Source organism: Podarcis bocagei (assembly GCF_964188305.1).
Source record: "Podarcis bocagei genome assembly, chromosome: 2".
Taxonomy (NCBI): domain Eukaryota; kingdom Metazoa; phylum Chordata; class Lepidosauria; order Squamata; family Lacertidae; genus Podarcis; species Podarcis bocagei.
Genome location: NC_138126.1, coordinates 56,304,860 through 56,330,812, shown reverse-complemented (window position 1 = coordinate 56,330,812; position 25,953 = coordinate 56,304,860). Strand labels below are relative to the sequence as shown.

General features: G+C 41.9%; 2 protein-coding genes across 4 annotated transcripts; one reads left to right on the top strand and one right to left on the bottom strand.

Annotated features, from left to right (window-relative positions):
• The first annotated feature begins 106 nt into the window (after positions 1-106).
• Positions 107-2,983, top strand: SPCS1 (signal peptidase complex subunit 1). The gene is made up of 4 exons (XM_081185170.1): positions 107-603; positions 1,518-1,577; positions 2,140-2,226; positions 2,806-2,983. Exons 1-4 carry the CDS (start codon positions 247-249, stop codon positions 2,926-2,928), a joined length of 627 nt encoding a protein of 208 aa, XP_081041296.1. The 5' UTR covers positions 107-246; the 3' UTR covers positions 2,929-2,983.
• Positions 2,984-4,992: 2,009 nt separating this feature from the next.
• Positions 4,993-24,047, bottom strand: NEK4 (NIMA related kinase 4). 3 transcript variants are annotated; one of them, XM_081185147.1, is made up of 17 exons: positions 23,714-24,046; positions 22,036-22,302; positions 20,470-20,667; positions 19,740-19,847; positions 19,502-19,540; positions 16,681-16,835; positions 15,974-16,103; positions 15,238-15,663; positions 13,856-13,909; positions 13,219-13,359; positions 12,679-12,813; positions 11,930-11,996; positions 10,978-11,084; positions 10,309-10,397; positions 7,182-7,381; positions 6,585-6,718; positions 4,993-5,643 (listed from the first exon to the last, which is right to left on the bottom strand). In XM_081185147.1, the coding sequence occupies exons 1-17, from the start codon at positions 23,804-23,806 to the stop codon at positions 5,551-5,553; spliced, it is 2,436 nt and encodes an 811-aa protein (XP_081041273.1). In that variant the 5' UTR covers positions 23,807-24,046; the 3' UTR covers positions 4,993-5,550. The 3 variants fall into 3 exon arrangements, with proteins under 3 accessions (XP_081041273.1, XP_081041275.1, XP_081041274.1); XM_081185149.1 differs by lacking the exon at positions 13,856-13,909 and having other exon boundaries at positions 23,714-24,047; XM_081185148.1 differs by lacking the exon at positions 19,502-19,540 and having other exon boundaries at positions 23,714-24,045.
• Between the last annotated feature and the right edge of the window lie 1,906 nt (positions 24,048-25,953).

Here is a 25,953-nt window from a genome sequence, read left to right as displayed (position 1 = left end):
TCCTCCGCGCGCGGGTGGGGAATGTTGGGGTCCTCGCGCGTCTGTTGCCATGGAGACGCGGCGTCGGCGGAGCGCTCTGTAGGCCGCGGAAAGCCTGCCGCTGTCATAAAGAGGTTGTCGCCGGACCAAGAGGCGGGTGGTTCGGGTCGCGGGGCGCGTTTATGTTGTGGTTGTTGGGTTTTTTAAGCGCGTTTGAGGGACCGGTCAACTGCGCGACGCGGTTCCCGCCCCGGAAGTCCGAGCAGGATGAGGCGGGGCAAGAAAGCGGAAATTCTGGTGAGCTCTGTGGCCCCCGCCTTACGGCGCAGAGCCTCCTCGTCTGAGGATCCGGAAGCGCCTTTTGCCGCCGCCGCCTCCTGCTCGCTGGGCTCTTCCGCTTCGCAGGGCGACCCTCTTCTGCTGCCCGAGAGCAAGGGGACACCCGGCTGTGCGAAGGAACCCCGCCTGCCCGGCGCGGACTCGGCCTCCTCGCCTGTGGTGCAGCCCGAAACCAGCGAGCCTCCTTTGCCCCGGGAGAGAGTCTGCGACGGCTGCGGAGCGCAGGACGTGGCCTTGCAGGCAGACATCATGTTCGGCGTATTCCGATCCATCCCGACACAGATGGTGGGTCAGGCGGGGAGGGAGGGGGCTTTGGGGGAGACTCTCCTGCGGACACCCCCCCCCCCCGCACCATTAGTGAGAGCTTTCCTCTCCGCTTCCAAGCCGGGCAGGAAGTGGGGATGGGGGAGCTGCTTGGCCGCCTGCCACAATAAAGCAGACGTGTCCTAAGCGGAGCGCGGATGGCTTTGATGCCCAGCGATAGGATGTTGGGGGGGGCACTCTTTTCTTCTTCGTCCCTGGGGGCTTGGAGAAAAAGAGAAGAGCCAGAACGCCTGAAAACACTTGGGGCTATTGAACCGAGATCTCGTGTTTACTTAAAAGCCTAGCCCCTTAGATTTCCGTGCGCCTTGACTTCCAAGTAAGCTAAAGCGTGCTGAGAATTGTAGTCTTGAGGTTGAAGTCGGAGCTTAATACAGTGGTACCTCGGGTTAAGTACTTAATTCGTTCCGGAGGTCCGCGCATTAGGCATAGTCAAAGCATATATTGAGTTTAGGGATCAGTAGGGGTTCATATTTGACCTAAGTACAGTAAAGTGCTAACAGCAGCCATGTGGAAGCTGCCCCATGAATGATTTTGCCTTGATTGCTGTGACGTGGATAATTGCTTCCCGCACGACTGTTCTGCACCTATTTAATGCAGAATCTCAGTGCCAGCACAACACGTTCACCCAACTGTGTGGAAACATTTTCTGATGCTTCCACGTTGTTAGGACATTTTTTTCAGAATATTCACAAAAGTGAAGCCATGGAAATATGACAGCAAACAAGACAATGAATATTCCTACAAAGCTGCTATGGCAGTGATGGCACAGGAAACTAAATCAGGATCTTCTTATATCTATATGCCATCATTACGGAAACTGTAAGCAGCATGGGGGGAAATACTGGTGCTCACAAATCTTTTTTCCATCCCCACAGGACTATAAAGGCCAAAAACTAGCAGAGCAGATTTTTCAGGGAATCATTCTTTTCTCTGCTGTAAGTATAAGTAAACAAAAATGCCATATATTTTAGTCTTATTTTTTAAAGTATTTGTTTTTGTGCTTTTAACAGTTAGAAGGCGATAAATACATGATACCTGAAATTAAAGCATACATATAGCAATAGTGCAACAATTGTGTTCATTTGGATTGCAGCCTGTATGTAGCATACTGAGGCTAAGTTAATGATTGTTCCTACAGAACTAAGTTCTACTGCGGTTAGTTGCCTTAGTATGTTTAGGGCTGCAGCCTTTTGTCTTAAGTACTGTAAAAAATAGCTCTTGAGTAACAAGGTCAGTATGTCGCAGTAACATTAATCTTGTTAAGTTATTGATTTATCTTGTATATGTTTATAGTATGTAAGTTGAATTAATAATAATATTGCAGTGGGCCAAGTCCAAATGAATGACAGCTAAGTGCCCAATGTTCTGCTGCTATCAGTTCCCTATATTAACCCCCTAAATGAGTTAAAATGTTTGCTAAAATGCTCATTTAAAATTCTCTCCATTCTGGGTTTGGAGAGTGACCTGGAATTCTCATTGACCTATTGTTTCTTGCAGGTAATTGGCTTTATTTATGGGTACATCACTGAACAGTTTGGCTGGACAGTTTACATTGTAATGGCTGGATTTGCTTTATCATGCTTGGTAAGAATATTACTTATTTTTGTGTGTGTAGCAAAACAGTGAATTCTGCAAAGCTTGTGATAGAATGGAGCTGTAAGGAAAGCTCATACCATGCAAAATAAGTAAAATATGTGTTTCTTTAGGACAATGTGTTAACATGATTCTAATCTTCAACAGTACCATTAGCTTGATACTCTTGTTTTATTTTGTGCTCTTTATGCTGCCCCCCCCTTATATTTGAAATAACTGCACTAGAATAGGACTGCTATACGCCCTGATTTTCTAGGACATGTCCTGGAATGTGCCTTTGAAAATGGCACCCTGGATTATTTTTTGGAAATTGTGCAGATGTCCTGGAAAACTGGCAACTGGGGTTAAATCATACCAAAAATGCCTTAAAAAGCTCCAAAACCCAAAACTTCTTGTAGTTTTTGGGGTCTTCCTAAAAAAACACCCTGGTTTTTACTTTTTGATATATGGCGCCCCTACTAGAAACAGAAACACTGCTCTTTTGCTTTGTATATACTCTAAAAGTTAATATAGGCAAAGCTCAAACTTTTACAAAAACGTTGTCAAGGAAGTTTGTATTTTTCGTTTCAGCTCACACTTCCTCCATGGCCCATTTACCGTCGCAATCCTCTGAAGTGGCTACCTGTCCAGGAATCAGCAATAGATGATAAGAAGCCAGCAGACAGAAAAGTTAAAAGGCACACTAAAAATTGAAAAAATACATATCTTGTATCATTTTCTGTCATTAAATTTGATTTAAAATCTCTTATTCCTCTTCCTTTACTTGGTTTGCTGTTTGAGAATACCTTGACAGTATTCTAAAATTGGCCTTGCACAGTTTGAGTTTTAATAATGTGATAGTGATTTACAGCAGCCTGGAAAAAAGATGTTTAAAACGGAGTTATTACTATTAAAATGCTAGAGTGGCCTATCTTTGATAGAGATGTTGATTAGATCATAAGATTCTAATCCAGCATTTTATTTTATCCATTGCCAGCCTGATGCTTTAGGAAGATCACAGCAGGGTGTGGCATAATTGTTTTTGCTTCCGGACCTAGTAATTTACAGACACTGCTTTTAAACATGGAAAACTTCAGGTTTTTATCTATTTTCACTGTGGCCCAAGATAAGTAGATTTAGCAGCCTGTTAGAGACAATGTAACATCCTGTAGTGTAATTCTGAGCCTGAAGTGGTGGTGGTATTGGAAATGTTAAACATTGAAACATGTCTTTATTTTTTTTCTATTTAACCCTTTAGCCATTGTACATACCTACAGCTCCCGAGGGTTAAAAGTACCATGGTTTCCAAATAGGTCTGAGGTACCGTATTGATTAAAATATCCAAAAGCAAAGGTTTTTTTTGTCTTTGAATGACTCTTTAACTGCTTGAGAAAACTCTTCCATCCTTTTTCCACATGGAGTCTTTTTATTGTCTTTTCCTAACCCCAATTTATTCCAGGTTTTGCAAACTCTATATTGAGTATACAAGTCAGTCATGTGAAAGGTTATTAAAAACTTTAGAAATGGACATTAAAAAGTAGACTATAGCACAAGCATGTACTGTGAATAGTGTGTGTATACTTAACTCCAGGGAAGAGGAGAAAAATGGAGCCAAAAGAAAAGCAAGCAACTGATTCGACTGTGTACAAAACAGCTATGTAATGTACTCAAGGTACATCTATCTTCCATGTCATACTAAGGTACTAAACAGGTAGCCAAATTATTAGCCCATGGCTTTATCTAGCCAGGAGTCCTTCAAGACACATTTGCTGTGTAATTATAGCTGAAGGAAAGTACCATATGAACCATTCTTTTTTTAATTGATAGCAGGATGAAAACCAGCTGGGTTTTTCCTAAGCAAGGAAAATATTTTGATAAAAGTACTTTATTTTACCAAAAGTTAGCCTCACTTTTTTAAAGTTAAACATTCACACATAAAGCAACAATACAGTAGCAGGAAAGGGTTATTTTCTGTCTTGTTGGTCCCAAGGGAGATTATCATTTTGTAAGACCCAATTTATGCTGTTGCAGCAAAAAGCAAGCGGGGCAGTGGATCAACCAGAGATAGCTTCCTAGACTTCATCAGAATTCCTGGGTTTCATCAGTTGTAGGACATTTTATGACAATTCATTCTACTTGAGTTCTCTGCAACTTAGAAGCTTGCTTATACCAGTCTAAATTGGGTTGTATCCAGAAATCTGCCCACATAAAATGAAGGGCAGGGCCGGTCCCTAAAGAAAGTTTGAATGGGGTGGGGAAGGGGCAGATCACAGAAAATTGGGCAAAGTCATCTTTTGTCAGGAAATTCTTTTGTGACCTACCAGGGAAAGGAGGTGGTGGTGAAGTCTTCTTATGCCTATCCCCCTTGGTGGGCAAATCTCTTGAGTATAGCCCATCATACAACATCCTTGAGGAAGGCCTGGAGCTCAGTGGTAGCACTTGTCTTTCAAGCAGAAGGTCCTAGGTTCATTCCCTAGCATCTCCAGATAGGGCTGGGTGAGACTTCCTGCCTGAAATGCTGGAGAGCCACTGCCAGCCAGTGTAGCCAATACGGAGCTAGATGGACCAATGGTCTGACTCTGTATAAAGCAGCTTCCTATGTTCCTCTCATAGATAAAAAAGTGAAAAGCAGCAAGAGTCTTCTCTTTCTTGGCCCTATTCTTTCAAATGAAAATCCTAACTCACTGCAGTTGAGCACTAAAAACGAGCAAAGAGGCCATTTTTAAGGACATTTTGCTTAGAGTGCATAGAAAATATTGTAGCTACAAAAGCTGGGTGTTTGTTTTTAATCTGAATTTTAATAATTACGGTTGCAACAATAGTAAATGCTTCCAGTATCTACATATAAAGAACCTGTTCCTTAGATGGCTTATTCAAAGTATGGGATACAACAGGCTTACTCTGGTGTTGACTAAACATTTTTGGCATTTTCCTAATCTTACTACACTTGCATCGAAAGCCGGGATTAACGACATGCAAGACCTGGTCAAATCAGTGGGGATGGCTATTTGTGATTCGGCAGGATTGCAACCTTAAAAAACATCATTGATGATGTTTGATATTTATAGTAATAATTTAATATGTAAAAAACTGAAAATATTAAGATGTACTACCTGTATAAAAAAATCCCTAAACGCTGTTACTCACTTACCTGGAAGAAACATGTTGCTATTTGTAAAGCTAAACAAGCTCTACAGCAGGTAACAAATCAGTAAAGTAAAAATTGTACCCCACAAATCAGTTGTGTACAGGAAAATAAAAATCCACTGGGGTAAAAATTGTTGAATAAAGTCTTACTCTTTTCTTCATAAAGAAATAGCTGAATTGAGGTTTCTGTCAAAGCTTCACATTTTCTTCCAAGAATTTTAAATGGCGGGCCTTTATGCTGTAAGAAGTATACTTTTCTCCCATGAGCTTCCGCAAATGCAGCTGTTCAGGGTAGGGGGGAAAAAAAAGGCTTTTCTGTGTTGTAATTCAAAACACAAATGATTCTAGTGTGAAATATTCAGGCTACAGTCTTATGTAAAGTTAAATACTGTATTTTTCGTTCTATAACACGCACCCGACCATAACACACACGTAGTTTTTAGAGGAGGAAAATCTGTAGGCATGCCACCCGAAGGCATTCCCTCCATAACACGCACAGACATTTCCCCTTACTTTTTAGGAGGAAAAAAGTGAGTGTTATGGTGCAAAAAATACGGTAACTTCCTAAACATTGATATCCATAGGTTCAGGAATTCCTAACACTGAAACAGGATCAGATAGTTAGGCAGAACATCCCAAAGTGAACTTTTGGAAATGGCACAAATTTAGAGTAACAGTCAATTCATGTTTGACATTCAGTTAGCTATGGGTACTTTAATCCATCAGTTACAGTGAAGTTAAACATGTTTAATTACATTGGTTTATGTATAGCATCTAATTTCAAGTAGTGGCACTTCTCTGAAGTGCACATAGATGGAAAGTATTCAAACTTTAAAATGGTGGCAGAGAGTGAAGCCTGTTCCAGAGGTTATCTGCAAAAGCCCCTTTGCAATAAATAGGACTCTGTCGCTATTAATTTGCAGTTTATTCAGAAGGAAGCTCCACTGAGTTACCGTAAATGGTAGGAGGAAATAAGATTACACTGTGTCCATTAATTTCATTCACTGGAATTTAATAATGACTAATGTTGTCTGGATTAGGAGTTGATCTGCATAAGAATTGTAGGACAAACAGGCTTGTTTTCAAAATAGTACATTATTTGGAGTTGTGCAAGGAAATATATGGTGGTTATTGGGAAATACCTGGACTAGCTGTTTTAAATGCTAGACGAGAAAAAAACAGTGTTGAAGAGAGTTGCCAAGTGTGCAATATGAAAGACATACTTCTCTTTTCTGTTCATCTTCCTCATCCATGACATCATACACCTTCTCTAGAAGCTTCACTCCAAGTCCTTGAACCACATCTGCTCTTAAGATCTCTACCAATCTCCTAACCTTTTCATGACCAGAGAGAACATCTAAAATAATAAGCAGAAACATATTAGATATCCTTAATTGTCTGTTTATTATTTTGTTTTAGTTGCCAGAAATCTAAATTGTAATTGTAGGAGTCCTGGTGAAGCACTTTTCCTTTTATTCTGGTGCAAACAAATATCCATCTGAAGGACTTCTCAGACTTCAAATCTCAAATTTCCTGCTTCACTATACAAACAACTTTGCCCAGTCCAGCATCAGTACCCTATTCTCACATGAGGCTTGGAGTTTATAGTCTTGCTAAAGAGGGCATAGCTTTTTGCGATTTAAAGTAAGGGGATGGATTAGAGGGCTCAATTGTGCACTTCTAGACAGAAGAGGTGGAGCAAACAGCCCTATATCCCCTCTTTATAAGCAAACATTTTTAATTGAAATAATGTTCCTGCAATTCAATGGTACAGCAGAATACCTAATCTGGGAATGATTCCTTTCAAACATGATACAGACCTGAAGGAAACTCCTGCAACTGGAATTCATCTGGTTCTTCTGTTGCTTTTCCATGTAATTTAAGGGTGTCTTTGTATTTCCTATTAAGCCGGAACTGCGATTCGGGAGCTAGTATTGCAGATTGTGAACAATTTTCTTTATTATCCATTTTTAGCGTTTGGGTCATTAGCTGCACCAAGTCATGCATCTCATTTGTTTTTCTGCAAAAGGTATAAAAATCTTAAGTTTTTAATGCACAATTTATAGGAACTTACAGTGGGTTTAAGGCTACACAAAGAACTCTTTAATACTGATGGGGTATTAGGTTATTGTAATGGACAATTCTTATAGGTTGCTTGTTTCCTTGATCTGTTTCTATTCTGGTCGTCCTCCTTTTTCCTTAATTTGTCCTTATTTCTTCTTCTCCCCACCTTAGAAAGCCCCTCCTTTAAGAAGCCCACATCAAACTTTGAGGATACCAGTCCCTCACCCCACCCCCAGTGAGCAGGAACAACATACCCTGATCATTGGTTTAGCATTACATCTGAAGTGGAATCTGTCATTGAAATTCTACTCAGTATTGATCCACAGCAGAACTCCAACGTATAGTTAGCAGAGTAAAAACTTAAACATGTTGCAGAATTTCCAGAAAACAGACCAAAGGCAATTACATTTCATCCAGCAGAGCTTTACTGCTACTGAAAGCAAATGAGCATAATGATCACTAATCCAATATATTCTGGATTGGCACTGTCCATAAGAAATCCAGTTGCAGCAGACTTAACTTAAACTTACAATAACTTATAAGTCTAAACCTTAACACTAAACATACTATGTACAGAACACCACACAAGAAGAAAACGAGATAAAGAGAGAAAGTGAGATAGAGAAAGGCTCCTTCTGGCCTCTTATTATAGTCAGCATGACCTTAAAGAAGAGATAACAGAACCAGTTTAAGCCAGCTGTACTCAGCTGCTCTGAAGGAATAACCCAAACATCATGAAGTTTCTTTCACACAGGGCAGCTGTTAATTAGAATAGGAAAGATCTCTACACATCAGAGCAAAACTTTCTGCACTAAGAAATGCAAACGGGCAGAATCATGGGTTATTTAACTCAACCAAACAACAGTTGGGAAGCCAAGTGCAAGCCTTGGCTCCAGTTTAGACATAACGCTAAGTCATACTTTGTTGCTCATATAAGGAGGAGTGAAATGGGAGCTATCTTCCCTTTGGCTTGCTGCAAACTTGCTGCTCTGCACACTTTTGCCTCAGGTCCCAGCCACCAATGGCATATGGCCCTCAAGCCGCAAAGTGTTCCCACCCCTGGTTTTACTGTGGCATGTAAATGGGGCCAGTATCTTAAAGAGAGGATATCTGCGGAAATGCAGAGTGTGTCAAACCCATGGGAAATTATTTGCTCAGTAAGCCTAGATGCAGAGAGTGTAACAGTTAAGTAGGACATGGAAAGAAAAAGGATACTGAATAAATGGAATGTACCAGAACATTATTTCTCTGAAAATAGATTTGGCTTGCATGAACTATGATAGCCTTTGTGAAAGGCTGTTTTTTTCTGACTGAAGAAGTACTACTTAACATTTCTCTAATGCTTTTTTAAAGTTCAAAGCACTTCACATACACTGCTAGTAATGCTTACAACCTTATATAAAGGTCAAACAATATAGCAGATGTAGGGAAAAGCAGATAAGGGGATAGGGAGTGTGGGCAGCAAAGAGGAAAGAATGACTTGCTTAAGGCTGCCTAATGACTTTATAGGGAAGATGAGATTCAAATCAGGAAATTCACAACTGCTTTAATAACACCAGTTTGAGCTGTCTAATCCTTAGATCCCAGCGATGCGTTTGATGGAGTGTCATACTGGGGAAAGGGTTTTCCCAGGATTAAGAGGGTTGTGTTTAAGGCAAAGATTACCAAAGCAGATTGAGTTAATAAAAATAATAATCTCAAAAACATTTTAATACTAATTTTTTTAAATTAATCAGCAGAAGAAAGTACATTGGCAAGAAGGGTCTTAATTCGACTAGCAATACGCAAAATTATGCTATTAAATCAGGGCATGTATTTTCTTTAATGTATGTATCTCACTTATACTGTACAACTTTTTTGTCCTTTTGTTTTAAAAAAACAACACTTGAAATGTGTTCAAAAGCATTTTTTGAGAAGTAGGTGAATGGCTGCAAGAAGTGGGTCAGTCCTTGTAAAACACTGACGTGCATGATCAGGAGCTGTGTGATAAGCATTGGAATTCTTATTTAAAGAACAGCAAAAAGAATGATCTAAAAATCTTTTTTAAAAACCATTTTATATCAAAGAATCTTTAATGCTTCCTGAAGCTAATTCAGAGAAACATTTCCCTGAGTCTTGAAGGGCAGGATGATCTGCCATCTGTGTAGCTGTGGTACGCAGATGCACAAATTGCCGTGAAATTCTACTCAATATTGATGCAGAGTAGCTTCCAATGTATAGTTAGCAGAGCAACAACTTAAACACATTGCAAGATTCCCAAAAAATAGACCAGAGGCAATTGTATTTCATCCAGCAGAGCTTTACTGCTATTGAAGGCAAATGTGCATAATCCAATACATTCAGGATTTGCACTGTCCATAAGAAATCTAGTTGCAGCAGACTTAAACTTACAATAACTTATAATAAGTCTAAACCAGGCTTCCTCAACTTCGGCCCTCCAGATGTTTTGAGACCACAGTTCCCATCATCCCTGACCACTTGTCCTGCTAGCTAGGGATCATGGGAGTTGTAGGCCAAAAACATCTGGAGGGCTGAGGATGAGGATGCCTGGTCTAAACCTTAACACTAAGCATACTATGGCCACACCAGAAGGAAAAGAGAGAAAGTGAAAATCCAGGCTCCTTCTGGCCTATTATGATAGTCAGCATGACCCTGACAGAAAGAGATAACAACTAGTTTAAGCCAGCTTTACTCAGTTTCTCTGAAGGTATAACCCAAACATGAACCTTCTGCTTGTTTCTTTCACACAGAGAAGTTTTCAGAACCCTCTTGAATTAATTAGAATAGGAAAGATCTCTACACATCAGATCAATATTTTTGGCACTGAGAAATACAAACTGGCACAAATACACTGAATGCCTACAGTTAAGGGAGAAGCCTTACCCTTCTTTACTGTCTCCATCTGATCTCTCTGTGGAACTGGTGGAAGAGCTTAGTTCATCTTCAGTAGAGCAACCAATTAAGCTCTTTGTCTGTTGAAGGCAAAACATGTATTTCAAGCACAAGAAACTATAGACAAAACAGTAGCACAGTCCCCCAATATCTCTTCTTGCAAAAGGGCATTGATTTCAGGGGGGTGTATACAATTCTTGCCATATTCCGTAAAGTAACACTGGCTTGGAACCTATTTAGATGCTAATAACAATATACATTTGTGGAAAGCTTTTCAAAGCAGGTGCACAAAATCATTGTGATAATGGAAAAGGCTTCTCATTTTTGTAGATGCTACTGCTACAAGAGCAAGTTTTCTTCTTTGAGCTGCATTGACATTTCCAAAACCGATTGGGCCAAACTGTGTCACAAGTCGCATGTGCCAAATCATCTAGTGTATTTTTCAGGATAAGGTTGTTTTGCACAGGTTTTTAAAAGTGAGTTTGACAGCAGTCAATGGCAATAGAATTCAACATTCCTAGCATGAAATGCTTTCTAATGCAATCCAGTCTGTTTGGAAATACCTCCGTGTGGAAGGACATTATAGTGCTGTGAAGCATGTGAGTGACAACTTTGAAAGCCAGCAACTTTGAATGTTGCAAATGCATGATTTCTGCTTACCTCACAGATTGCAAGATCTGATGGAAAGTGAGCAATTTGGACATGATCACCTTCTGGAACTTTTGTTTCTGTGGCTGCACTGTGAGAAGCTCTTCTTGCAGCAGGCCCTGAAAAGGGGTAAATTAAAAGCATTTAGAATCTACTCTTATTTTGATTGTTCACATTCATTCACATGCTATCTCTGCCAACACACTCAAAGTAGTTTATAACAAAAATGGAAAATAAAAAGTTAAAATAAGACAGCAGCATACTTGGAAAGCAAAATACACAGCACAAAGATGTTAACTTATGAAAACCTGGGAGGCTTTAAAGCAAATCAGCCCATTTCTTTAAAAAGAGGCAAGCAAGGTAGACCACTGGACTTCAAAAGGTAGGGAATTCCATACCTGAGTAGTTATGGCCAGTTATGTTAAATTCTGAGCTTGAACCTGCTTAATTATTACAGTCCCAGATCTTCACAGACATGTGCCTGGATTTCATATTGATGATATGCAACAGAGCCTAGTTCAGAGTCTTTCAAAATCACCACCATTCACTGATTTAAGAAGCTAAACTCTTGGATACACTTCCTGTATCTGACAAAGTGGTTCTAGTCCACCATGCCACAACAAATTTGCTAGTCTTTTAAAAATGCCACCAGACTCTTTTCTTCCTTCCTTTTCTGCTGCAAACAGACTAACATGGCTGCACCTCTGTCATTTATCCTTTGACCAAATGCAAATTTGGATGTTTGATCCCCATCCCTGCCAGTTATGACCTGACCTCTCTACCTTTAAAAACATACCGTACTTATAACTTTGAGCAGCCATGAAAATTTGGTGGGTGAGTGTTCTGTCTCAGTTACAGCCATTTGTTATTTGTGAAGATACATTTTGGGCAGTGATTGCAATGAAAATGTGTTATAGCTAAGAAATTGCACCATATGCTTAAAAGGGGCAAAGAAGTTAGTTACCAAAAGGAAGCATGTCTTCCTGAGATTGCTTTAGTCTCCTCCTCTCTCGTGCCGACAATGGTCGATCCTTTAAAATAAGTAACAGTGATATCAGAACCAAGATATGTGGCTTTGTAGTCTGTCATAATTGACCCGTCGATTGACCCGTTGAACAAAGACATTGGATTCTTATCTCATTATACATGACTAAGCCATTTTTCACCTTCTCACCCCTTGCCTTTTCCTGGAAGACCTATTGCAGTCGTTAAGAGTCGTCAACAGGCTCATCTCAGCTATCTGCCAATCTCCCATTCCCACCACCCTACTGAGTAATACCCCTCCCCACCTTCTCACTATATAGAAGGATCTGGCAACTTCTGTTTCAGTGTATCTGAAGAAATGTGCATGCACACGAAAGCTCATACCAAGAACTAACTTAGTTGGTCTTTAAGGTGCTACTGGAAGGAATTTTTTTATTTTGACCCGTCGATATGTAAAACATAACTGAAAACTGAAGTTTCCAAGACAGTCAATAGTTCGCTACCTTTTCTCCACTGACTTATTCTACAAGGTTGATAAAGCCTTTCAGGAAAAGAATCCCCCACCTTCTTTACTATAAAAGAAGTTTGCCAACCCTGTACTAAGCAGCTTTATAGATCTACGATGGCAAAGTAAGTACACTTTAGTCTATGCATTGAAACAATACTGAATCTGAGGCTTCAAAGAAAAACAGATAGCATTAATATGCCAGAAATGTGTCTGCAGCAAACCTTAGAAACAGCCACTTCGGTGCTTCCAGATCTGTTTATAGCCCTTGTAACTGCAGCATCCTGCTTGTCTGTGTTGTCTCTTCCTGTCTTTGCATTCATGTCAAGAGCAGCAGGCAATGGTCGAGGACCTGTATCCTTAAAGGGAGAAAAAGCAGCTATGTAAAAACATTTTTTTTGCTAAGAGGTTAGCTATAAAAGCACTCATCCTTCAATACTACTTCAATACAATCCTTCTATACTACAAACACCAAGTCAGTACAAATAATCAGGCAGGTAGTTCAGCTCCACTTTTTGTACACCAACAATCTAATTCTGTACATTGCAGAAAGCATAATATTATTTACTGTATATTATCAGCATGGGTATTCTGTTACTCAGTTGTCCATAGCAACACTTCTAAAAAAGTTCAGACACCTCTTTGCCCTTTGAAAAAGCATACTCTTTTAAAACATAATGAATCTAGAGGTGCCAATAGAAAATAAAAAGATGCTGCATTTTAATTAAGGAGTGTTTTCTCTTTTTCACCCTCTCTGAACATACCTCAAATTGCTCTCTTTTCTTCTGCCGTTGCTGTCGTGACAGGGAAGGCTCGTGAACAGATCCCTGGGGCTGAAAACGGGGGGCGCTTTCATTTTGAACTGCACTGTTAGCTCCTCCCAAACTTCTGAAGGAGGCTTCAGCCTAAGAATAAACCCAAAATTTTTTGTATATGCTTTCCAGATTCAAAGTGAGGACACAGCTATCAAGGACTACTAACTATGACAAGTATACTCTGGCTCCACTGCCAAATACAGCATGTATCTCTGAATACCAGTTGCTAGGAATTGCAAGAAGGGCGAGCGCTGTTGCACTCCTGTCCTGCTTGCAGGCTTCCCAGAGGCATTCAGTTGCCTACTGTGAGAACAGGGTGCTCGACCAGATGGGCAACTGACCTGACCCGGAAGGGTTCTTCTTACAATCCAAAGTATACACATGTTTGAAAAGTGCTATCATGGACCCATAACTATCACCTTTTTCTCATCCTCATCACCAAACCTACAAAATTCATTTATGTAGTCAACAGCATTTATGTAGCCACCCAGACATTTTACATTCATTTGTAGAACAATTTTCCAAAAGAAGCCACCAGTTTAACTCCACATGCCTTGCAGAACCAAAAAAAAAATGGACTACTTACCAGAACTTCTACAGGCACAAATGGTGCTAGAAGTTTGTCAGTAGAATCCAGACTCTGGAAAGAGAATTTACTTCATTTTCATTAACATCCTCAAACAATATAAACCATTTCACTTCATTGTTTTCCAATGGCCCAAGCCAAGACACTCTGGATCTCCAGTTCCAAGGGAAGTGTCTCCTCTCTCCTCCCTCCCCACATACATACATACATGCTTGAACCCCAGAAAGTGGGGATGAGCTGATGTTCAAGGGAGGACGACGAAGAGTAAAAAAAAAAAAGACCATATGAGGTATGGCCAAGCCCATAAAAGGTAAAGGGACCTGGGACCATTAGGTCCAGTCATGACCAACTCTAGGGTTGCGGCACTCATCTCGCTTTATTGGCTGAGGGAGCCGGTGTACAGCTTCTGGGTTATGTGGCCAGCATGAGTAAGCGGCTTCTGGCGAACCAGAGCAGCACACGAAAACGCCGTTTACCTTTCCGCCGGAGCGGTACCTATTTATCTACTTGCGCTTTGATGTGCTTTCGAACTGCTAGGTTGGCAGTACCAGGGACCAAGCAATGGGAGCTCACCCCGTTGCAGTGATTCAAACCGCCGACCTTCTGATCGGCAAGTCCTAGGCTCTGTGGTTTAACCCAAAGCGCCACTCGCATCCTCAATCCCGGTTCAAGCCCTTATGGTCACCTAAAAGAGCTATTTATAGCTTGGGTCATGTTGATTGGTTGTATCTGGTGCTGTTCCATCACAACGTGGGACTTCCTCCTCTCCCCATGCACCTTCAAAATCTGCCCTGGAGAGTTCCCCAACGCTCTGGAGCAAATTTTAGAATAGTGGCACTGGATACATCCCTACATGACTAAAAGAATAACAAACTAAACATAGCAACCTCTTTTCAGCTAGATCTGTACGTAAGGCTTTGGACTGAGGCCCAATATAAAGGTCACTCAGCCCTTGGATCTGAACCCTCAAGTCTGATGACACAGCTGGTTTGTATATCTGACGGCTTCAATCATTTTCAAAATAATGCCTAAGTATGTGTGACAATGAAATGTAAATAAACAGAACGGTGCACTGTATTGTGGGGGGGGTGTCTTGAAAAAAGCAATCGCCTTTTCAAAAGGCATCAGATTAGTGAGAAACGGTATATAAAATGATGATAATAAATGGTAGCACAAATGTAAAGTCATTCATGGTCACTAAAACATTTTGTCCTCAGTTCCACTTCCTCCAACCACCATTGTGCTCTGAAGTGCTTTCTGAAACAAAGAGCTAGTGTAGATCAATTACCGACAAAAACCCAGTGCCATTAGTTGCTGATCCTATTTCCAAAAACTTTGCAGCTTCTATTACATTCCTCTGTATTATAAGATAAAATAATTACTTTATCACTCGTGTCTGGAATCTCTGAAACAGGTTGCAGAAGTTTCATGGTATCATCACCATCAGCTGTGGTATCAATAACACCCTTTTTAATAGCTACAGTTTCCAGACATGGATTTGTAATGCTCTGCAACCTTTCTTCCTTACACTGTGGTGCGTTTATTCCTATTTCAGACTCTGCTTCACTGGGAATACTTGAGCTACGGGGCTTTTTATCCCCTGTGAACGTTCCTGCAAGCGTCTGTTTGCTTTCAGAGTTCCTCTTTTCCAACGGAACAATAACTATGTCCACTTTGCTCATTGTTGCCACTGACATGTCCGCGCTGTTCAACCCATTTGTGTTTGTGCTTTTTTCAGGCTCAGGTGCCAGTTTGTTCAAGGAAGAAACCTGAAAGGTTTTATTATGGATTAAACATTTCTCTTCATTCTGTAATTAAAATGAAGGGAGGGAAAAACAGAATTAATATACCAATCCCATTAACCATTTTACTCAAATGGAATTTCAAGAGCCCAATTTTTTTATTTTTATCCCATGCAAAATGGCTGGATTCAGAAATGCCTGAAGACGACAGGAGAGCCTGCTCCAGCTGCTGAAAGATGCCTTTGTCCAATTTTCAAGCTGTACCGCCCCCCTTATATTCAGCCCCCTGCACCATAACTCATCCCATCCAGCAGTGTCTCCATTTAACTCTGAATCCAGCCCTCCAAGTCGAGTTAAGAACTAAAACCTAACTCACCCTTTTAGATTTCCTGGAATGTTCATTAGGAAGCTTCTGGGGTGTTACATTTCCATTTTTCAATTCAGCATCTCCTGAGGAGCTCTGGGGTTTGACTTCAGACATTTTCTTATGATTTTTGGCTGTTTTCCTTCAAGGCAAAGGTAGGAAATGCAAACATTAAGGAAACTACAGAATTAAAAGATTTGAGGAAGTATTGTCTTGCAACAAATCAAGGTTGCCTCCGGTCCCTATGTATGCTTTTAATTTAGAGTACTTTCTGAAAGAACGACACATGCAACAAACGCCTATACTTCTTGCTGTATATCCATATCAATATATGGGTGTAGATAAGCTTTAGGTAGCCCACCTATAAGAATGAAAGAATTGCCTTGCTGGATCAAGACTGCAACCAGCCTAACACCCCAACAGTGGCCAAATAGATGCCATGCATCAAAGGACATGGCTTGTTTGTTCCTGACATCCAGCTATCAGAAGCAATCAGAACCAGTCACAAATACATTTGGCTTGTCATTTCTAATATCCTTTGACGCATCTATCATCTATGAATATTTCTGTTCATTTCAGCCACATTGCTACATATTACAGATTACACATTACCCTGTGCTACACATTACAGAAACCCAGTAATCAACAAAAAAACAGCTATTCCAACAACTGCACTGAACTCCTTGCACAACGTAATTTGTCATTTAAACATTTCTTACGCCTTTGTAGCTTCCAAAAACAGAGAGATTTGGTGCTTGATGTAGGGTTGCCTTAGGATGCTTCTCACACTGGGCCTCTCCTCTGGCTTTTTACTAAGCATCGTTCTTATTAGCTCTTTCAAGTGCATGCTGTAATCTTTTGGCATGGGTGGCAGCTGTTAAGAGAAGCAAAACTAACTTTATGGGACTTCTTTGGCTGGCTATAAAGTCATGATGGGAAAACCCCCATGATGAACGTCCATTCATGCCATTACATCAGTCATTCAGCCTTGGATATGCTTTTCTAAAAGGCAGCGTTTCTTCAGAAAATGCACGTCACATGCATCAGGCAGCCTGCAAAGCAGGGCTGGAACGCTCCAGCTGGCTGTAGCAACCATTCAATTTGTTTCTTAGGGTAGGAAACTTCAAAGTTCACTCACACATGCACATGGATTACTGCTGATTCTGTCACTGCCTGTAGGCTGCTCTTTCGTACTTTTCTGTCTACTGGGGCACAATGTGTACTGTATTATTGTGCTCATGTGGCACTTATCCTTTGCATGGTGTGGGCCACACCTTTTAGTGCGTCACATTACAAAAATATTGGAGCAGGGAGGAGCACATGCATTTGAAATATGCACTGCCAAGATGCAAGATCTGGGGAGCTGCATGGCAAAAGACCAGAGTAGCTCAAGGCAGCCGTTCAGCCTTCTAAAGCAGATCTGGCTGGCTATTCTCCACTATTCCTCAATGATATTTGATGATTAGAGTATGTATGAGAGAGAAAACAGCCAGTCTACGAGAAAACTGTGTTGTTGTTCTCCTAACAAAACTGCAGGCAAGCAAAATTCTGGATGGTTGTGCCTAGTGGAGATCAAGTTTTGAACACTTAGGATAGTATGCAGAGCATGAAGGCGAGGTCTAGAGTGTAAATGGGAATTTTTACAATGGTTCCAGTGAATATTCACCATGAAAACCAGAGTTGCTACACTCCTCTCTTGGTGCTGCTATGCTACCCAGGCTAAGCCATGGTTTGCATCATGTGCAAACCCATGCTCTTGGCTTGTCACATTTGATGCTTGTAGTTTGTTTGAGGGAGACAAACCAGGAACCTGGGCATGAACCTAATAATAAGCCAAACCATGGCTTAGCTCAGAGTAGCACAGCAGCACCAGGACCAGGAGACAAGTGAAGCAGCTACAATTTTTGTTCTGGGGACCTATGCACTTGCTTCTTCTCACTAAGCCACAATTTGACATGACACACATTTTAATGCACAGACTATTGCGTCTATTACTATTTATCATTAAAATCTTAAAAATTATGTTCTTATGCTTATCACTTTCATGCTAGCAAGGTAACTTGGGTATATGTGGGTTGCCTCAGGTGACTGGCATCACTTAAGAAAACCATCTGTGTTCTAAAAGGTTCAATCTTTCCTGCTTATTCACATGATCTGTGTCACACATGAATAGTTAGGCGAGTCACTGAAAAAGAATTATTACTGAATGTGGCTTAATAACAAGAGCTAGACTCCTTGTACAGCTTCCCTGAGAACATTCCTGCTCTTAGCAGACATTCTCATGGTACCACAGGCAGTGAGGGTGAGCAGAATCATTACTGTGCTGGCTGGACTCCTCAGTTACAGTCAAAGGCAGCTGGTATTGCAACAGAAGCAATAGTGCCTTTGCTCCTCTTTCTCTGCACTGCAGCCTGATAGAATGACTACCACTAAATTAATGTTTTAAAGCAGGGATGGGGAACCTGTAGCCATCTAGATGCTCTTGAAGACTACCGTATTTTGCGCCCCATAGGACGCTCCGGCCCATAGGACGCACCTAGTTTTTTTGGAGGGAAATAAAGAAAAAAAAATCCCCCCCCCAGGTGCAGGGCTGGAAAAACCAGGTCGGGGAACAGCGGGAAGGGCGGGACTTCGCGCCCCGCTCCCGATGGCCGCACAGAGCTGCGCTGATGCCGGGACTGCAGGCAGCTCTGCACGGCCATCGGGAACGGGGCGGGACTTCGCGCCCGGCTCCCGGTGGCCGCGCAGAGCTGCGCTGATCCCGGGACTGCAGGCAGCTCTGCGCGGCCATCGGGAGCGGGGCGGGACTTCACGCCCGGCTCCCGGTGGCCGCGCAGAGCTGCGCTGATCCCGGGACTGCAGGCAGCTCTGTGCGGCCATCGGGAGCGGGGCGGGACTTCGCGCCCGGCTCCCGGTGGCCGCGCAGAGCTACGCTGAGCCGGGGACTGCAGGCAGCTCTGCGCAGCCATCCGGAGCTGGGTGGGACTTCGCGCCCCGCTCCCGGTGGCCGCGGAGAGCTGCGCTGATCCCAGGACTGCAGGCAGCTCTGTGCAACCCTCGGAGCCGGTCTCCCAAGGGTTGCGCAGAGCTTCCTGAAACCTGGAGAGCGAGAGGGGTCGGTGCGCACCGACCCCTCTCGCTCTCCAGGCTTCAGCGAAAGCCTGCATTCGCCCCATAGGACGCACACATATTTCCCCTTCATTTTTGCAGGGGAAAAAGTGCATCCTATAGGGCAAAAAATACGGTATCATCAACCCCAGCCAGCATGGCCAACAGTCAAGCATGATGGGAACTGCAGGCTAACAATATCTAGAGAGCCACAGCTTCCATCCGCAGCATGTCTTAGAATAAGTTTAATAGACCCGTTAACATAGCACTACTGGTGTATTTAAAAAGACGTTAATTTTCAGGTTTCCTTAACAACAGCATGCATTCATATCACACACCAAACAACAAGAAAACACAGACACTCTATCCTTACACTTAAGACTGGGTTTTTAAATCAAAAGGGGTTTTTTGTTAAACATGCTGAGAACTTACTGCACATGTGGTGCTTGAGGATATCCCAGGGATTCTACACTGAAAAGGAAATCATTTTCCTTTCTTCAGCAGTACAGTTTATATCCATTATGTCCTTAGATAATAGCCTATTACCTAGTCTACACACAGTTTTTTGCAACATACAAGGCGACAGGGAAATTCTTGCACATATGGATACTTCAGCAAGTATGAATAATGGCCCACAATTAGCGTAACAAAAATGATAAAGGAATGTTACCTTTCCTTCAATAATTCGATATACTAAGGAGTTCATATCTTTAGCATTGAAGGCATGCTTCAGTGTGGCCATTTCATAGGCACAACAGCCCAAAGCCCAAACATCAGACTGAAAGCAAAAGCAGAGAAAACATGTGTTCTAAAGGTCCTTTAAAACAGAATCAGACAACACATTAGCAGGCCATTTCACAACTTGGAAAGGGAGCCACAAGCACATGTAGGCTTCTGGATTGTGGTCAATTTGTTTCACTAAGCTATCTTCTAACAGAGAGGTACAGTTTATGGACAAATGGAATCTTTGTTTTATCAAAGAAAATAGATAGTGGAGGAAGGAATTGCTTTTGCTTAGCTGGGAAAGGACACTGGATTCTTGTGAACACATGACGCATACATCAGCAATTTTTTAAATGGCATGTAAAAGTTTTAGACAGCTAAACGCTTTGCCTGAACTGTACAGTATTTCTCATACAAATATAAATGGCAATTAGTGTACTACCTTGAACATTAATTCAAGCTCACATTCATCAATTTAGATATGAAGACTTAGAATTCCTGTGGTTTTAATAGCCACTCAATAGAAGAACTAAGTTGGTTTTCAATTACATCTCTTAGCTTGCTGTCAATTCCAAAAGTAGAAGCAAGCATCATTGAATTCATTGGTCTACTTCTGAGCAAACTTAAAACCATGTTGCAGCTTGGAAAAGGAGTTCACAACACATAATATACTTTACCTTATAATTGTAAGGCTTGTTAGAGAACAGCTCAGGGCTCATGTAGTAAGGTGTGCCAATGAGAGTACTAGCCATGTCATACTGATTTTCCAACACTCTAGCTATTCCCAGATCTCCCACTTTGATGATATTTGAACGTGTCAGGAATACATTCTGAGTTTTGAGATCTCTGTGCAGAATGTGCCTTTCATGCAAATACTGAAAAAAAACATAACAGTATTTACAAATCTCTAACTCACAACCTAGGTTACCTCACAGAGTTACTGCATGCATAAAAAGAAATTCTCTTGTGCGTACCACTCTTGAGTTCTTCAGGGGGGAAGAGCAGCCTTCCCCAACTGGATGCCTCCAGATGCTTTAAACCACAACTCTTTCTTCAGCTGACCCCTGCAGGTCTGATAAGGAAGGAGTTATTGCCCCATTCTTTCTCATCCCCATCAGTGAGTGTGGCTCTCACCCCCTTCAGTAATGTGTCTACTAAAAAAAAGAGAAAAAGTGATGCCACGACCAATTTTTTTTGCATGGTCTAGATGACTGACCATGCTGGCTGAGGTTAATGGGAGTCCAACATCTGGAAAATAATTTAAAGTAGACGCAGCACTGAAGTGGGTGGAGAGGTTTCAACACCTTTGCACAACTCAGCTCCCTAATGTAGAGGCAAAATGCTTCCCCACTGGTCATCAGGCCCATCATTTGATGAGTGGGGAGGGAACAATAAGCTCCTTCCTCGGTTAATCTGCATGGATCAACTGAGAAGACACTGTGTGCATGTGACTGGGGGTGGCTCAACCTAATGATGGCTTGTGGCCCTCAGAGGGTTGACAAAGGCTGAATGTGGACCTCAAGTAAAAAAAAAGAGTTAGCTACGCCTGGTCTAACTGGATCAAGACTATCCAAGAATATTTGAAAGACTCCACACTTTTCTGTTCTACACACATACTACTAAAACAGCCAGGATGTTAGTTATTGCATGCATAGGTGGCAATAATACATTTACCTACTACGTTGCTATATCTTATTAAAGGATTACAGTCTAAAAGAGGTTCAAGTCATGCCAAAATTCTAGGAAAGGTTTATTTAAATTTAAGAGAGAAAGTAAGAATCAACTGTTTCATTGCAAAGTTACGTTACCTCTGAGGGTCTTCTGCTGGTTCCCTCACTTTGAGAAGCAAAGTTACAGGGAACCAGGCAGATGGCCTTCTCGGTAGTGACACCCTTCTTCAGATGCCAAGGAGATGAAGAATTACACAACTTTTTGAAGACATCTGAAGCATAGCTGTCAACTTTCAGATTTGAAAATAAGGGATCAGCAGCCTCACTTGTCCCGGGGACAGTCTATGGGATATCTAACAATCCAGGATAACAGTGGGAAATGGCGCTGGAATAAGGGAATTTCCCGCAAAAAAGGGAAGGTTGACAGCTATCATCTGAAGGCAGTCCTGTATCGAGAGGCTTTTAACGCTTGATGTTTTTATTAAGTTTTTAGATATGCTGTAAGCCACCCACAGTGCCTGGGGAAACCCAGCCAGAAGGGCGAGGTATAAATAATAAAATTATTATTATTACCTGCAAAGCCATAGCAATCTGAACAAACCATTCCACCACCTGACTTTCAGGCAAAAGCTTTCCTTTCTGTTCTTTCAGCTTATGATATAGGTCCCCTCCTTCACAGAAGCCCATGACAATGTATAGGAGGCCATCTTCCCCTTCCCAGGACTCCCTATAGGTGACTATATTAGGATGCTTTAGCTGAGACAGCAGCTGGGCCTCTTGTTCTGCTGATTTTCTCTCACGACTTGAGGCATGTTTAAGGTTCAGCCTTTTGATAACATACTGCAGAAATGAAAAAAAAGTTTTGAAGTTAAAAACAATCACAAGTATATTTAGTAGGTTTAAAAATCCAGCATGTAAGTCTACTCTGTAGAAGTCCAACTAATTTTAATTGAACCTTTATCCTCATACTGGCCTCAGTCCAGAAAATCTAATTACTTTTACTATTACAATCAATGGAGTTTAAGCTAACTGCAACTAAGTTGTCCAACTAACATCAACATAACTTGAAGCACTGCTAACATTTTCTGGATTGAGGCCAAAGTGTTTTGGATCAGAATGTTTAAAAATCTGTTTGTACCCTTTGATCCCAAAGTTATACTTGAAGGCAGTGGTCCCAATCCAGTTGCACTGACTCTAACATAGGCTGAAATCTCATACCCTTGTGATGAAGCCCCACTGAATACAGTCAGACTTGCCTCTGAACAGACATGCATAGGATCGCACTGTTAGAATCCGTGTAATTATTCCATAGGCTAGGCATTTCAGGAAAAAAATATATTTTTGTAACTGACTTAGAATATGTTTCCTGCTTGGCAGGGGGTTGGACTCGATGGCCCTTGTGGTCTATTCCAACTCTATGATTCTATGATTCTGTGATTCTATAAATGAATGCTACATTCATTTAATAAAGCCCTGTGGTATCATCAGATCCAAGAAGGTCCCCAAAAGCAGCTTATGCTGAGGAGACGTTTTTGCAACTTAACCAACAAGGTGCAAGATGGAAATGAAAGTATAAAAGAATATCAACGCAGCACCCTCAAAATGCAACTGTCAGATTTTCAGCTGCTTAACTCCTGCAAAATAATGAATCACAAACGCTCAATATCACCCTAACACAACAACCCTCTTCACTGGGGTTTCCCCTCCCTTACTGCCCCTCTTGTTCACCAACTATCTATTGCCTGATTGAGGAGCGAGGTTATTACCCCTCTACCAGGTCGCTCAAGCATTGCTACAGTGTTCTTTCTTTCAGCAGATCAAGATGACAGCAAAAACTGCAAGGTGTTGTTTTTTTTTAGCGGGGGCAATTAGAATAAGATCTAATGTATTTTCTATAGTTAAGCTTTTACCACTATCTTCACTGTACGTTTTATTTTATCTTATCTTATTGCTATGGCTAGTGGCTGATGCAAATAAAGATTCTTTTTCCATCAGTGCCTGACGGGTGGGAAACCTGCGGCCCTACAGGTGTGTTGGGCTCCCAACTCCCCTCAGTCCAGCCAGCATGGCGAGCGGGCACGGAGGGCGAGAGCGAGGCAGCCCGACACCTCCTGGGTGTTCACCTGCGCTGCTTTCGCAAAGTCATAGCAAAGGCTGCCCGACCCCATTTCAGACCCCCTCCTCTCCAAGCAAGCAGGCAGGCAGGCAGGGAGGCAGGCAGACCCTCCTCTCGCGCCGCCGCCCTCCGTACCTGTTTGTTGTCCTGCCGGTGCCTCACCAGGCTCACTTCCCCGTAGCTGCCCTTCCCCACGGCCCTCACGAAAGCGTACTCGCCGACGGGCATCCTCGCAGGGCCCCGCGGCCAACACGGGGGGGGGGCGCCTACGGAAGCCGCCCCCCGCCCTCCAACCGCAAGGACGCGGCAGCCGATGCCATAGAGATAGAGCTACAAAACCTCCGGAGACCATAGAGAGCACCCTCGTTCGGTGGGGAAGGGTAAGGAAAAGACAAAAAAGAGCGCCTTGCTGTCTATGGTAGTGATCCTGGTCGCTGCAGCGGCCATCTTGGACCCGGGCAATCTTCCTTGACTTGCGCATGTGCCCATGCTATGTACGGGTCTCTCGCTGCTCTTTTCAATTCGTTGGCGCCTGTCTCGCGCGGGTGGGTTGAACCCGCTTTCGACCCGCCAAAAGTCTGACGTGCCGCTGCTGTCTCTGATTCGGGCAGATCAGGGGTTCCCAAGCTTTTGTTTCTCACGGATCACTTGAAAGTAGCCGAGAGTCTTGGCTTCAGTTCTACTGAACTAATTTGTTTGACGTTGCTTTTTGTAGCGATGGAGTGTAACGATTTCTTCGATTGCAACGATTCTCAATTGTTTACATTGCTGCTTTTGCTGCTTATGTTATTTTATTGCATTACAACTTTAATTCCATAGAATTCAAATTGTAATGCAGTAAAAAGAAGCAATAAAAGTGTAGCTTTAAAAATCAATATGGATATATAACGTGGACGTGTCACAGACCACCACAATGAAATTTGAATATTAGTGCGGACCAGTTTGGGAACCACTGCCTTAACCTGAACCTTGGCAAGGGGGATGGGATTAATTTGGAGCATGGTTGTTTTTTTTAAGTTCAGGGCACATGTCTCCTTTGCTTTGAAAGGGTTGCTCTCTTGTTCTTTGACATCCTGTGTGCCTTTAGATTCTTGTGTGCATTGGATTACACTCCAATCCTGCATAATGTTTACTTCAAAGTAAATTTTGCTGCATTCAGTAGGACGTGCGTCCAAATACTTAGTAAATTTATTTGGGATTAACCCACAATTACATCAAAATTCTATGTCTTTACTAGGTGGGACTTGTAAGCAATAGTGTAAATTGGATTTACGACAAAATCCAGATGAGTTCACTGTTAGTATATCACAAGTACAAACCCAAGTGCTCTTGTTTGGAATGCTAGCTAGCCAGTGGTGCCATTTTCTAGAATACTCCACTGTACAGGCACGTTCGGTTTTAACTTACTGCTCCATGAGGAGGGGAATGTGATGCAGACATTGAGTCACTACTTTAATATGGATTTCTTTTAAATGATTTTTTTAAAGTATACCCAGGAACTTTGCTCCCCATGTGTTCTTGGGGAATCACCTAGTTTACCTCAGCATAAACCTTAGGTTCATAAATACTTTGAAAAAGGAATCATAATTCTCTGAGAGGAGATACAGAAGTCCAAACCAGTCAGAGCTAAACTGTACTAGAATATTAAATAATTTCTTTAGTTTAATTTTGTGTACAGTGACACTTATCCCTGGCTATATTCTCAGGTACTTCCTTAACTCATCAATGCCTCCAATAGTTTCCCTATAATGTGAATATCCAAATGGGGTATATTATACAAAAAACAGTATGTCTCATGTTCGTTAAGTATGCCTGAAAATGAGAGCTTCTTAACATGCTTTTGCACATACTTGTGAGAGTACTATATGATGAAGTATATGATGTAGTATGTAGTATATGTATGTAGTATATGATGCCAAAGGCACCATTGGGCATGCAAAAAACCAGCACTGAGGGTTGGTTAGGCCACTACAAGCTGAAAATCCAGGATCTTTTGACCTGGTATCACCTGAAAGGGATAAATGTGGAATCTGCTTCAGCTATTTGGTACATATATATTTTTACATGACGTACCAATCGCCTGACCAATAAACATACAACATGCTCAGCAGATAGAACATGCAGGAGTGCAACCTTCCATTTGTACCAAAAAAACCAAAAGTTTATGGGTTGTATCCAACACTGCCATTCCACTTGTGCAACAGATTTCCGTTTGTACAACAGATCTTTTCCCCTTCTCTCCAGCACCCCGTGCGCCTTCAGAGTCTGTTCCAGAGGGTTGGGGAACCCCCTGGAGCAATTTTTGGCAGAGGGGATTGCAAGCATGCTGTTATACTAGCTAGAGGCTAGAGAAAACACACATTCATTCATTCATA

Bases quoted from the DNA above. Each gene is read 5' to 3' on its own strand.
- SPCS1 (XM_081185170.1), top strand. From the start codon at position 247: ATGAGGCGGGGCAAGAAAGCGGAAATTCTGGTGAGCTCTGTGGCCCCC. The intron at 604-1,517 runs GTGGGTCAGGCG...CCATCCCCACAG, and splicing joins GATCCATCCCGACACAGATG to GACTATAAAGGCCAAAAACT. The intron at 1,578-2,139 runs GTAAGTATAAGT...TGTTTCTTGCAG, and splicing joins GAATCATTCTTTTCTCTGCT to GTAATTGGCTTTATTTATGG.
- NEK4 (XM_081185147.1), bottom strand. From the start codon at position 23,806: ATGCCCGTCGGCGAGTACGCTTTCGTGAGGGCCGTGGGGAAGGGCAGC. The intron at 19,848-20,469 runs GTAAAGTATATT...TTTTGCTTTCAG, and splicing joins ACAAGCCTTACAATTATAAG to TCTGATGTTTGGGCTTTGGG. The intron at 16,836-19,501 runs GTAAGTTCTCAG...TTCTCTTAACAG, and splicing joins CCTCAAGCACCACATGTGCA to CTGCCACCCATGCCAAAAGA.